This window comes from Etheostoma spectabile, unplaced genomic scaffold, assembly GCF_008692095.1.
Source record: "Etheostoma spectabile isolate EspeVRDwgs_2016 unplaced genomic scaffold, UIUC_Espe_1.0 scaffold00018719, whole genome shotgun sequence".
NCBI classification, from domain to species: domain Eukaryota; kingdom Metazoa; phylum Chordata; class Actinopteri; order Perciformes; family Percidae; genus Etheostoma; species Etheostoma spectabile.
Window position 1 is genome coordinate 12249 of NW_022604423.1, and position 14470 is coordinate 26718.

The 14470-nt window shown below is 41.9% G+C and overlaps 1 protein-coding gene across 1 annotated transcript; it reads left to right on the plus strand.

Moving 5' to 3' along the window:
• The first annotated feature begins 388 nt into the window (after nucleotides 1-388).
• LOC116681761 (putative beta-lactamase-like 1) lies at nucleotides 389-9131 on the plus strand. Its single transcript, XM_032509676.1, has 7 exons — nucleotides 389-582; nucleotides 761-901; nucleotides 3654-3757; nucleotides 3853-4010; nucleotides 4403-4623; nucleotides 6803-6908; nucleotides 7072-9131. Exons 2-7 carry the CDS (start codon nucleotides 796-798, stop codon nucleotides 8057-8059), a joined length of 1683 nt encoding a protein of 560 aa, XP_032365567.1. The 5' UTR covers nucleotides 389-582; nucleotides 761-795; the 3' UTR covers nucleotides 8060-9131.
• The last annotated feature ends 5339 nt before the right edge of the window (nucleotides 9132-14470 follow it).

Consider the following 14470-nt stretch of genomic DNA (forward strand, 5'->3'; position numbering starts at 1 on the left):
CAGATAAACATTCATACACATTCACACTCCGATGCGCAGCACCGGGGGCAACTCAGGGTTTAGTGTCTTGCCCAAGGACACTTCGACAATGACTGCAGGGGCGGGGATCGAACCACCAACCTTCCGATTGGCAGGCCGCTCTACCATTGATCCACAGCCGCCCGTACATGCTTTTCACATGACCTCATGATTTCCCCCGTCCTTCTCAGACGGAGATTAATTGCATCCAGCATTGGATGAGTGATGCGTGTGTGGAATGAACCCTTCAGGATGTGAGATGATTTGATTATTGAGATTGAGCGCTTAGCAGGTTTCCTCCCAAACGTGGCTCCCAGCAGATTATGATGTCATGGCAGAGTGGAAACAGAATCAGCCCTTTATCTGGGTGCTTGGGATCAGAGTCAGGATTAAGTGCATGTAGGTAACAGTCTGTAGCCAGTGACTGCTCAGAAGCAGTAGACGTGAGTCCATGCAGTCCCACTGGCTTCTCCCTTGTGGGAAATTAAACTGTGGATATTTGCAGAAGATGAAGAATGAGACAAAGATAATAAGAGATATCTGAGGCTTGCTGTCCTTCCTTTGGTAAGTTAAATGATCTGTCCTGCTGCTGCTGTTTGTGAAAGCATTTGAATGAAATGTCTTGTCTTTTGTCAGTGGAAAAAGAAGTCTTTGTCAAATGAAAAAACATGTCTTTGTTTGTATTTTGTTCTTTGATGCATTTTTACTAACATTAACTTTACATTACATTAACAATTTCTAGACTGCGTCTGCTGCCCATAGCAACCAGTAGCCAAGATGAAGGTGAAATGGACCATGCTGGGCATGGTCGTCTTCTTTCTGCTCTCCTTGGTCATGACTTTCTGCTTCATATGGCAGTATAGGATGCCAAAGCTGAAGATAGGTGAGGTTTATCAAGCTAATAAAGATTTACATCCTCAGAACAGACACACACAGAGAATTTTCCAACCTGGGACTACTTTAGGACCTGGCCTTCAGCCTCGTTGGTGTAATTGCTTAATAGCGGGAGCTGCAGCAAGATTACACAGAGCTGCAAATAGCAGGATTAGCATTGCCATTAAAGCAGACTCTAGAGACTGGAAGAGGGACACAGGTGGAACGCAGCAGTGCTAAGGCTTTCAGTCAGGGGCTTCACTTATGTGTATTAATGAACCACACAACGTGATTGGTTTACGGCTAGTGCTTACGGCTGGATTATGGTTTTAGCATCTTCATTTTACAGATATTTTCCTGTATAAGTAATAATGTATTAAAGGTCCCATGACATGGTGCTATTTGGATTATTTTTTGTGGCTTTTTCCCTTTATTAAAGTGACAGTGGATAGACATGAAAGGGGGGGATGACATACAGCAAAGGGCCGCAGGTTGGATTCAAACCCAGGCCGCAGCAGAACTCATCTTGCATGGGGAGAACGCTCTTAATGGGTGAGCTAGAGGCCGCCTCTCTTTGGATGCTTTTATATAGGCCTTAGTGGTCCCCTAATACAATATTTAAAGTCACTTTTATATTGGCCAAAGTGGTCCCCTAATATTGTATCTGTAGTCTTTTTATATAGGCCTTAATGGTCCCCTAATACTAAAGTTTCTTTTATATAGACTTAGTGGTTCCCTTTACTGTATCTGAATTCTCTTTTATATAGACCTTAGTGGTCCCCTAATACTGTATCTGAAGTCTCTTTTATATAGACCTTAGTGTTCCCCTAATACTGTATCTGAAGTCTCTTTTAATACCTCAGTGGTCCCCTAATACTGTATCTGAAGTCTCTTTATATACCCCTTAGTGTTCCCCTAATACTGTATCTGAAGTCTCTTTTAAATAGACCTTAGTGGTCCCCTAATACTGTCCCTTTCCCAAAATTCTGCCTTGGTACAGAATTACTGCCACTAGTGCCAGTCACACAATGAGCTTTCATTAGTTTGTGCCATTTCTGAGTCTGTAGCGTTTGAGGAGAAGAGGGGGGGAGGGGGGCAAGGTGTAGGCTAGGGTGTGGCCTTAACCAACTGCTACTTTGCTCGTGTGAAAGCCATGATGTCTCTGTCATGGGTGGGCCAACTTCTTTGGGCGGGCAAAGAAAAGGGAGGTAACCTTGCTCCTTATGACCTCATAAGGAGCAAGATTCAAGATCAGCCCATCTGAGCTTTCAATTTCTCAAAGGCAGAGCAGGATACCCAGGGCTTGGGTTAACACCTATCACCCTTTCTAGCCATTGGGGGACCATAGGCAGGCTGAGGGAAACACATAGTAATGTTTATAACCTCATAAAGTGAGATTTTTATGCCATGGGACCTTTAAATCCCAGTAAGAGGTCCAGCAGACTGGACAACTGTTCTTCTGACTCTAAGAATCATGCTTGTCATTTACTTTTCCTTAAAAGGAGCAGTACAAATATCTCTATCCAACAAATAATCCTTTGCAAAATGTCTAAGTTGTGAGCTTAAACAAAATGTATTGAACTTCCATTATCTTGAGGTTGAGGCAGAAGTTACAGAGACAAATCTATCAGAGCCTGGACAATCTGCACAGAGAGAGACACACTACCAATGCTTTTTTTTCTTGCATAATTCCAGAGAACCATCCCTTTGACATTTATAATAAAATAAATGTGCAAGAACTGTAGACCAATACAACAACATGCTTAAATGAACTGACTAAGTATAAGACATTATACGACTTACAAGGACTCACACACACAATCTCAACTGATTATCCTCCGGACAGCTAGTCTCTTTTTCTTTTCTCACTTTCTTCTCCGTGTGGCGGTGTGAGATGCATGTCCGTTCTATTCTCCGACATGCAGACCTCTTGTACAAAACTAAAATAACGAGCCAATTTTGAAAGTACCAATATAGTGTTAAAGTGTAAGGAGTAAAAGTAATAAGTTGCCACAAAATAAATTGTAAAGTAAAAATATCAGAAAAATCTACTAAGTACAGGAACAAAGTATTTGTAATTTGTTACTTCCCATCTCTGCCACTCACATAAGGTAGAAATGAGCAGAGCATATCCAGGGGAATGTAATTGATTCATGACGAGAGGAGAACCAAACAAGAGTGCTGTAATGCTAGTGTTACCAGCTATCTTTTGGCTTCAGCGAGCAAACCTATAATCTTCTGATGTGGCCCAATTCCAAACATCTAGATACCTCGAATATGTATTACTATCAGACAAATTTGGTGGTTATCCTTATTGAAGTGGCCAGCCATTGAGTAACTGGTTACACATAAATTTACTAGCAAGATTATCAAAATTTAGGTTAACAAGATTCAATCCTACGGTTTAATGCACAAGGTTTTTTGCAATCACACACGATACAACATAAACAATAGACAGCATTGGAGTTATTGGAAGGTATGGTTTGTCACTTTTGACTGAGCTAGTTCCCAACTGCTTCCTGTCTTTGTGCTAAGCTTGGCTAAACAGTCCTGCAACAGGCTATCTCTGACTTTAGGATTGACAACAAACAGCTTTTTTTTAAATGGACAATATATTTGTGCATGTTTAATTAGCCCTACAACATCAAGTCCAAAATGTTATCCAGTCCCACCTGGGACTTGCCAGAACACTCTTACTATACATCTCTGCTTAAATCCACAACAGTGACAGCTAGATAAGTGCTTTCAACATGTTTCTACAGAAGTGGGTGTAAAAGAATCGAGAGCAGAGGAGATGTGCCCTCTGTTTCCTCAGCCTGTGCCCCTCAAACATCCCATCACATCGTTGAGGGTGGCCTTAGAAAAGGTGAATCTCTTTCAACTTCCTTTTCTTATTCAAACGTATAATGTGGACATTCTTGATATAGTTGTAATTAGTCTCACTGAAGTCTCTCCTAACAGATAGATATACTCTTGAGGTCGAGCATTCACAGCACCAAGCTGCAAGCCATGTCAGCCATTGTGGTTTTAAATGACTCGATTCTGTGGAATGGAAACTTTGGCAAGAAAAACACAAGCGACCCCTCCTCATCTGCACCAAACGAGTACACAGTGTACAGGTGAGATTTACAGTCAACAGGTGTGGAAGAGAGGAAAATATGACTAGATACAACTAGAAGGTGCTTTGCATTAAGGCCAAACACATAGTTATTAATATCAGTCATAAAAGCTGTGCAGCCGCTCCATTATTATAGCACCTTGATCTGAAAAATAATCATTAGCATATAATGTAACCTGCTGTCTAATTCTTCTGCTGAACTGCTTTCTGATCTAAGGCTTACAGCAGGATTAGACCTTTAGACCTTCATTGTATGATCAATAGGACTAAACCCCTCAATAAATGAAGTGCTTGAATCTGATCTGTGCAGATGGGCAGTAGTGGGAATGCCATGTATTATTAAACCAGGACACATACTTAATTGTTTGGCATATTTAATCACTGTGATGGCAGAATTGCGAGCCTGTCTAAGATCTTCCCCACACTGATGCTGTACAAGCTGTGGGAGGACGGCCTGGTGGACTCTCTGGACGACCCGCTGGAGAAGTACACAGACAACTTCACCATTAAGGACCCCCTGTGGAAAAGTAGGGGACCCGCATCTTCATCAGTAAGGACTTACAGCCACCGCTATCCTGGACTAACCCTGCGCAGGATGGCCAGCCAGCTCTCTGGTAAACACATTTGGTTTTAGGTTTTTTAATGATATAGCTAGCACCCATTTTTGATTTATGAACATTAAAGTGTAAATGAATTAAATTGAATTGAATTGAATTGAATTGAAATTGAATTGAATTAAAGGAACAAACATCAAAGACTTCTCAAGCAACAGCTCTGATTGGTTCAGTGATTACAATAGGTCGGGTGTTCCCCCAGTGGAGAACCAATCGTTGACCAATAAGTGGGGGGGTTATCAGAATGGCAATGTTGTTTACAATATAGTTACCTAGCAACCTTACTGCATTCATGAAAAATAGCAATAGAAAAATTGTCACAATTATGCAACAATATGAAAAAACAAAAAACCCAGAATATCAATCTCAACACTACAAAATGAAACAATCACATAGTTTGAGGCACCACATTTCCATCACTACTTCCTAGCAAACCAGTTACAGTACATGTTAAATGAATCAATATACACAAGCACAACTACCTGTGGCTGGAACTAGAACAAAACCAGTGTACATCCCAATTGCTGAGCTCCCCTTCTTTAATCAAGAAATTCAACTCTGACAGCCGGGTAGAAAACGAACCAAATCACAAAATCATCACTAGTACTAAACACCTTCACCACCCATTTGTGAACAACCATTTCATGTCAATTAACACATTCACACATGATGATCACGAGGAGACCACGCAACTCAGCGCCAGGCGACTGAACGAGACCAAATGTAACCGCTTGAGTCTGATGTAATCAAACACAGCGCGCACCTGGCTACTGAACGAGACCATCACCGTGCCTAATGCATGAGGCTAATTCTTTTGCAAGTTTGAGATATCAAACAATCCCAAAAGCCTTTATGTCTTGTGAGTCTAGTGTTGGTCAGTATGAGTGAATAGTATGTGTGTGCGCCCCACCCCCACGAGCACACGAACCGGTGACCAAATTTATTAATGCGGTAGGCCAACCAACAACCGCCCAGTTGAAATCCACATCCCGTAAAAATTCAGGAATCCATCGCTAATTTCTCTAGTTGTCGCTTAGAAAGTAGTCCTCCAAAACAAAATAAATCTTGCCATATTAATCACTGGACAAATTTAATCTCATAATACATTTCAATGAAAAAACACAATGCACACAGAGGGAAGCAAATATCAGCATTTGAAGACACAAAACCTGATTACATGCATCTGGTCAAATGCAATTTCATTACAGCGTGATCCAAAAATCCCCCCACAACAGAGCAGTCTGTATTACGTGATTAATATTAAGGACATGTCTCTACCACCCACTGGGCAACTTAGCTAACCTGGGCTCACATTGCCGGAGAGAGGAGCTATATTTACAACTAGCTGTGTCCAAACATAGAGCTAATCAGCTCAGAATGACAAGAAAGGATTAGCAGCGGTGGAGGCCCTGCTGGGGGTGCAAATCTATCTGGCTCACTTATTACAATTCATCCTGAGCAAAACATGGATGTATTTACTAAAATCCATGGTAATCCGTCCAATAGGTGTTACATTTCATTCTGAAACAAATCGCATTGAGTGGTAACTAAGATTAGAAAAGCACTAAATAAAGGCAGTCCATTTTTACCATTGTGCTGACAAATGTCAGAGTAATAAAATGATCAGGATACATCTTGCATGTGTGGCCCCTAAAAGTCTCCTTTTTAGCGTTTTAGTCTTAACCAAAGAGATCAAATGATCGCCATCCCAGCCCTGAAAACTTCTAGGAGATTTACATATAACCCGTTTCTTATAATACAAGAAAGTATTTTACCTATGTAACCATACAACATGCCGGTGATCTATTTACTGCATTAAAGTACTGACAGAACAACATCTCTTGCACAGTGCATACACAGTGGGACTCTCCAGGATGTATCCATATAGTTCTGCAATATAAACCTGGTTATTAGCATCAGCTCTTCATCACTGCGCTTATTGAACGCTCAAAAGTCTTTCTGCTTGTTTCATTGCATGCACTGTTCTAATACCACTTAAAATACCTAATGGTCATGTTAAGTAGTGGGGTGGAATCTTACACAGATACAGTATCTGTGACATATTTTCATGTATGGCTACTTACAGAAATCCCTTCATTACAGCAGCCAATAAATTCATGAATCCATGGACTAATTGGTCCACAGATTCACTCACTATGGGTTTCCAATATTTTCACAGGGTTACCCAGAAGATTACGGTCAACTAATCTCCTTTGGAGTGGAGACACAGAGGCAGCCCTTAATTTGTTGCAAGATGATGTCCTTGTGGCAGATCCAGGCACCAAGTAAGACTCTGTTTCCTTCCTGTTTTGCTCTATTTTTGACTGTGGTAACTTTGGACCTTCTGTGCATTTCTATGATCTGAAAGATTGATTTATTAGTATTTATGGTATTTTGTATCCAGAGGTAACTTAAACATCCGTAACATTACAGTTTCTTTTCCCTTAGATGCCACTACAGCAATGTTGCTTTTTCCTTATTGGCCAACATCTTGGGCCAGAAGGTGACTGGCTCAGACTTTGAGAGCTGGGTGTCAGACAATATTCTGGAGCGGCTCAACATGAAGGACACTGGTTTTAACCTAACTCCGGCCATTCAGAGGCAGATGGCCGTGGGTGTGTACAGCAATGGCCAGCCAGCTCCCCTCTACAACCTCGGCTGGTACCGACCTGCAGGCCAGATGTATTCCACAACAGCGGATATGGCCAAGCTGATGATTACTCTTCTGGGTGCAAATCGCGGGACCCTGCTCCGCCAAGACACCCTAAACACCATGCTGACTCCGGTCTTCCGATGCCACAGTGGCTACTTCGCCAACTCCACCGGCACACCATGGGAGATCAATGAGCAGTTTGACTATGAAGTGGTGAGGAAAGACGGCGACCTGGACGGATATGCGGCCACCCTCTCCCTGGTGCCACGGCTTAAACTGGGACTGGTGATCTTGATAGCTGGGGTTCGGCCTACAAACCAGGACCTTGTGAGCCAGGCCTACAGCTATCTCATCCCTGCAGTGGCAAGGGCTTTCAGGGAAGCTCGACAAACTCTAAGACCACCACCAAACCCAGCTCCATATGTGGGCTTTTTCACTTACAGGAATATGACTTTCTATGAGATCAAGGTGGACTCAGACGGGGTGCTGGTTATGCAGCAATTCGGACCACAGGTGGACACAACTGTGCCGTCCAAGTACCGAACTCTTCGGCTGGATTACCTGCAGGACAGGGTGTTCAGGGTGGTGTTTGAGAGCCCGTACCCTTGCAAGCTTAAAGTTAACAGTGCCTCTGTCTCCCTGGAGGCACAGGACAGACAGCTCTTCAACTTTTACCTGTTCAACAACAAAGGTATGTCGCCAGGGTTTGATTCCCCAGGACTCAACACTTACAAGGTAACCAGGATAGCTGGTAGACCGCACTTTATAAAGACGGGAATCTAACTCAGAACTTGTTTGGCACTGTAACTGGAGGTTGTGTCAAGGACAAATGCAGCGGGAAACACATGGCAGTTTTTCAACTATTATTCAATCAACTGGTCAGTGGTCATATAATACTCTCTTGCCTGAGTTCAATGTGATTCATCTGAAAGGTCCCATGGCACTAAAATTTCACATTGAGGATTTTTAATATTAACATGCGTTCCCCCAGCCTGCCTAGGTCCCCCAGTGGCTAGAAATGGAGATAGGTGTAAACCGAGCCCTGGGTATCCTGCTCTGCCTTTGACAAAATGAAAGCTCAGATGAGCCGATCCCCTTTCTCTCTTTTGCCCGCCCAGAGAATTTGGCCCACCCATGAGAGAGAGACATCATGGCTTTCAAATGAGCAAAGTTGGTCAAGACCACAACCCCAGCCCCCATCTTGCCCCCTCCCTCTTTTCCTCAAAATCTACAGACTCAGAAATGGCACGTCCTAAGGAAAGCTCGTTGTGGGACTGGCTCTAGTGGCTGTAATTCTGCACCAAGGCGGAATTTTGGGAAAGAGACTTCAGATACAATATTAGGGGACCACTAAGGTCTATATAAAAGAGACTTCAGATACAGTATTAGGGACCACTAAGGTCTATATAAAAAAGACTTCAGACACAGTATTAGGGGACCACTAAGGTCTATATAAAAGTATCCAAAGAGCACCATATCATGGGACCTTGAACTTACTACTGAACATACTATTTGATTCAGTACCACTGCTTAAAACACCTATTATCTTTGTCCAAATCTCCAAAGGAATCTCTGGACTACCACGAGCAAAGAAAACTGATGACAGTGCAGTAAAAATGTTTCCTCAGATGTGTTTGGTGTAATACTGGATGGTGTGGCAGTATTTCAGCCTTTAAGTGCCTACAGTGTGACCTAGGAGGAGGAACAAACGACTGATTAAAATGTCAAGTGCTCAAGTTTTCCGAGATTTAAATCCACCAGGGAAGCGTACCAGCATGCTATGAGCAGAAAATAGTTATGAGATCATGTGCTAAATGTTGTGAACATTTTCTGTAATAAAATGAATTCAAAGAAAGCACTTATCTTTTAGAGTTGTATTTCTCGTATGCAGCGACATCTTCAGCCTTGAATGTATTTTGAAAATTTGACTGACAGATATGAAACCGGACCAACGTGCCTGATCGGCCCTTCACACTGGCCGCTTATTTCTCTGCGTCTGTCAAATTGGTACCTCCCCGCTTTGCTGTCTTTCGTCGGTCTGTCCTTCTCACCCACTCAACACGGGTAGGAGAGACTACAAGAACGCCGCTGCGATACCGACTCATTGAAGATACAGCAGATCTATGGGCGATAAGCAAAGCTTGTGCTGTTGCCACAGCAACTGCAAGCAACAGTGGTTAGACTGTGTTGAAAGCGCAGGTTTTAAGGCTGAAGCAAAGAAGCGCTTTACCAGTAGCCCAAGGCTACCTTCAAGTTAAGTTGGTGTGAGAAGTGGTTCAACTTGGACATTGCAACTAAGGCTCTATTAACCTTAAAAATTGCAGTGCTTAGTCTACATGTTTTGTGTTACTGAAGGTTGGTGAATGGCGGACTTAAAATGCAGAGAAGAAACTGAGGATAGTTATGATGATTTAATGAAAAACTCAAAAATGCACAAAAACCAAAGGAGTCCAGGAAACAAGCAGGCAAAAACGGGTCACAAAAAACAAAAAGTCCAACAGAAAACACAGGAAACTAACTAAACAGCTATCCACACAGGAGACAAACATACACAGTAACACTACAATGATCTGACAACAGACAAGAGGAACTCCAAGACTAAATACAGAGGGTAATGAAGTAACAAGAGGCAGGTGACACAAGGGCTGGAAACAGGTAAATGACTTTAGACAATCACTAAGGCAGGAAGTACAACTCAAGAAGATGGCACAGAAAACAAGACTATCAAAATAAAACAGGAAACAGAACATACACAAGACAAGACCAAAAATAACAATCACAAGACAAGACAGAAAACCAGACTAGGAAATTAAGACAGGAAAACAGACTACCACAATAAGACAACACACCAATCCATAACATTTTGGGGATGAATCTAATGTGTTTCTGGTTTTTTAATGCTACAAGTTGTAAAGGGGAATCTAACTCCAGATCAGACACAGCCATCACAATCCGACATTGTATAGTAAAGGTTACAATGCACATTAAAGTACGTAAAATGGGAGAATAGACACTAGCAATAAAAATTAAAAAAAGGTTTAGCCAGGTGAAATTTCCCCTCATCTGTAAAAACAGTTAATCTTTTTTGAGGTTGCTGTTGTAATACTCATTCTGACCACAAGAGGAAAAAGTGCACCACTACCACGTGTTCTAAATAGGACCGAAAGCATTGATGTGATCTGCCAGGTGAGTGTTATTTCTCTTTCAGGGCTCGACAGTAACGGTTGTCTGGTTGGCAACCAGACTGAGTCATTTGGCAACCGCTTCATGGCCTCTGGTTGCCCTGCTTTCCCCCCACACACGCTCTCACTCCCATCTTGCTCTGTCCGGTGCCTTTGTTGTTGTTATTGACATCTAACACGCGCTTGGTCGGGACTATTGCCGTCCCTTTGACGCTGTTAGGTTCAGGAAAAGGTCCTGGGTGGGTTTACGGTTCCCTGACACGCAGCATTAACAGGACGGTAAAGGACAAACGCGGCACAAAAACCCCACTCTCCTGGGTGAAAGTCCTGTGTTTGACCCATCCACCCCTCGTCCAACCTCCATACGCAAAATTTCCCCTTACGTACTACTCGCTAAACCCCGCCTAGATGCTGCTCTCCCTGGTACGTTCTACACACACGACGGAGGGTGCCTTTTTTGTTGCATAAGACGCAGGGAGCCACTGCCCACACATCTGTGTTTTAAGCCTTCAAAGTGAGAACGGGTGGTTTGCCGTGAAAAGATACAAAATCCGTTGCTAATATGGCACCGGTGGCATTATCTACCGGACAAAATAGCAACGCAGATTTCCTCATTACGGTGCCACCTAAATGTCTGCGCTGCTCTCTGATGCTCCAAAACGCCACGTTAGAGGAAACAGAACCATCACTACATGTCACACTAGTAAACTGTTACACTTGGCAGCAGGTAACGTCAGCTAGTGACTGGATTAAAATGCTGACAGCTAAACGGTGTAAAAATATGCCTATATTTCACTGTAGAGAATTCCAACACTGAACAGTCAGCCGCTAAAGCTATGAGCTAAAAGACACAAACTAGCACTATGGTTCACTGCTATAATATGATACAGGCGGGACAAAATGTTGCGTTTACTTAAAACAGGTAAACCTCATAGTTATTGCAAAATAGCATTTTCTCATCTGTTTTTGTCATTTAACCGCAATTTACTGGTAAAAGAAGTAATTATTGTTAAGTTATAACATTTTTAATCATTTAAATTGCCCCACCCCCTTTTTTTGTGCTGATCCGAAATGTATCCAAGCCATGACTCAAAACCATTACCCGAACTGTGAGGTTTGTGATTCGTTGCAGCCCTATTTAAGAGGGATGAGAAAATGTATTGCCAACCATATTCATTGTTTCATTATTAAGTATCAAAAAATAAAATTGCTCCTATAAACTTTTCCATGTTTTAAACTTTAGACAGTTTAAATCATGGCAACCATATTGTCAATTTTGGCAATCAAAAGCTGATGCCTGGTTGCCAAGCCGGCAACCACTTTAAAAGGTTAGCGTTGAGCCCTGTTCATGCATTTTTAAGGAACATATTGTGTGTTACTACCTATCTATCTATAACACCTTTTTATGTAAAGTGATGTTATCTCATACATTCCATGACAACAGCATTCTAGGGGCTCTGAGGCTGTAACTGGGCTCAGTCAACCCGTTCTCACTCGGAAGGCGTAAAATACGGACGTTTGGAAAATGGCTGTCAGCGTCTGATGCACCAAAAAAGGTACCCTTTGGCATGTGGGTAGAACGTAGTGGGGAGAGCACTAGACGGTCGGGGGGGTGGATGGGTCAAACACAGGATGTTCACCCAGGTGAGCGTGTCAGGGAAGCCGCTTTCTTCTTTAACAGACCTGTTATTCCCGCAAGTCACAGAACCGTAACCCCACCCACAAGCTTTCCCTAAACCCAACAGCGTCAAAAGGGATGCCTATAGTCCTGACCAAGCAAATGATATATTACGCTAAAGGAGACAACCAAGCACATCGACAAAGACAAAGACACCTGACCAAGCGTCCATATTTTTTAAGGTGGGAGTGAGAATGTGTTAAACATACAGACATCTGACCAAATGAATAAAACTGGAAAGCCATAAGACTTCATTACAGCCCATAAATAGTCTCTGGAGATATAAATCAAAGGCTTTTTTTTGGTCCAGCACTGCAGTTGTTGGGTGTACAAGGGATGGACAGGAGGGAGAGTACAGAGCGCTGGTGGAGGACTTTGTGGAGTGGTCTGGCAAGAATCACCTGAAGCTGAACGTGGATAAGACCCGAGAGATGGTGATTGACTTCAGGAGGAAAGGAACGGCTCCGCAGCACCTGTGCATCCTGGGAAGAGATGTGGACATGGTGGAGGAGTACAGATACCTGGGTATCAACTTTGACAGCAGGCTGAACTGAAAGATCAACAGCACTGCTGTTTACAAGAAGGGAATGAGCAGACTCTATTTCCTGAGGACGCTGAGATCCTTCAACGTGTGCAGCAGAATGTTGGAGATGTTCTACCAGTCGGTTGTGGTCAGCGCTCTGTTCTCCTCCGCTATCAGCATCGGAGCCAGCGATACAAACAGACTGAACAAACTGATCAGGAAGGCTGGCTCCGTGATCGGCAGCAAACAGGACACATTTGAAGCTGTGGTGGAGAGGAAGTCACTGAACCAACTGTTATCTATCACGGATAACACAGACCACCCTCTCCACCCCCCCACACTGGTCCAACAGAGGAGCACCTTTTCTAAGAGGCTCCGGCAGCTTTGATGTTGCTCGGACCGCTACAAGAAATCATTCCTACCACACGCAATAAAACTCTTTAACACGTCATCACTGGGTGCTAGATAAGACCCTGAGACTCCACAATGCTGCACTAAGTGCAACCTGCACAATTGGTTTATTTACATTTCAGCATATTATTTAAGCAGTTGCACATTTTATTTTACCATCCTGTATATATTCAAGTATTTGTTCTTATATTTTTATTCCTATTATTATTTCATGTATATTGTATGTATGTATATTGTATCCTAGTATTTCATTTATTTTTATATTCTGTGCTGTGTGACTGATGTATGGTTGCTGCTGTAACACCATAATTTCCCATTTTTGGAATAACAATAAACATCTAAAACATAATTTGATCTATTCATAATTACTTTGGCTAATATTGTATAATCAGTGTTCATTATAGTCTATAGTTATTGTCATTTTCATCACCTTTCTTATGCAATAAGTACTTAACACCCAGATAAAAGGATCCCCCTATGCAGTCTCTGTTCAGACCATTATAAATCTCTGTGAGGACGTTTGTTACATCATTGATATTTAACTGATAAAACTCTGTAGAGAGACCATAAGGGCTGGGGATTTTATTAACATGAAGATGTTTGATGTTCTGCAAAACTTCATCCCTTTTTATGTTTCTCACAAGTTCTGAAAAGTTCAGAGAGCTGTATGAGGGAGGTTTATCTAATAAAATGATTACACAGTCGGTATTTTAATTTATTTATTTGATTAGGACAATGCACATTAATGAACATTCTGTAAATGCGCCAGTGTTAGCCAATTGGCTAATTTCAACTGTAGTCCTACCTAGGATGCATGTTTTTTATGGTGGAAAGAAACCGGAGCATGGAGGAAACACGGGAGAACATACACAGAAAGGCCCGGAATTGGATCGAACCAAGTCTTGCTGTGAGACAGAAGTGCTAACTTAGCCACCGTGTTGCTATTTTGGTATTTATTCTATTTGTTTATATGCATCTGCACATAATTCTCTGATCACTTGTCTTTTTTGTTTTTATCAAACACTACATCACCGTCTTGTTTCTTTATGGATTTAACACATTTACTTGGATCCCCACTTTAAGGGTGTGTATTAAGTTTATATCTATATTTCTTTGTTTGTTTTTAAGTGTAATATAATATTTTATAATTAAATCTAATTAATTGCTTTTAATTCTATCATGACCTCATTGTCTGAGTTTGATCTTTTCTTCATCTGTTTTAAGTTAACATATCGTTCCATCAAAGCATTATATTTTATATTTTTAATCTTGTTTATTTTTCTACATTTGAATCTAAAGAAATCTTTTGATCTTCATCAAATTGATGGATTAGATAGATGAGACACATCACTCTAGGCCCTGTAGAAGAGTACACTTGGAATAGATGACTCACAAAGGGA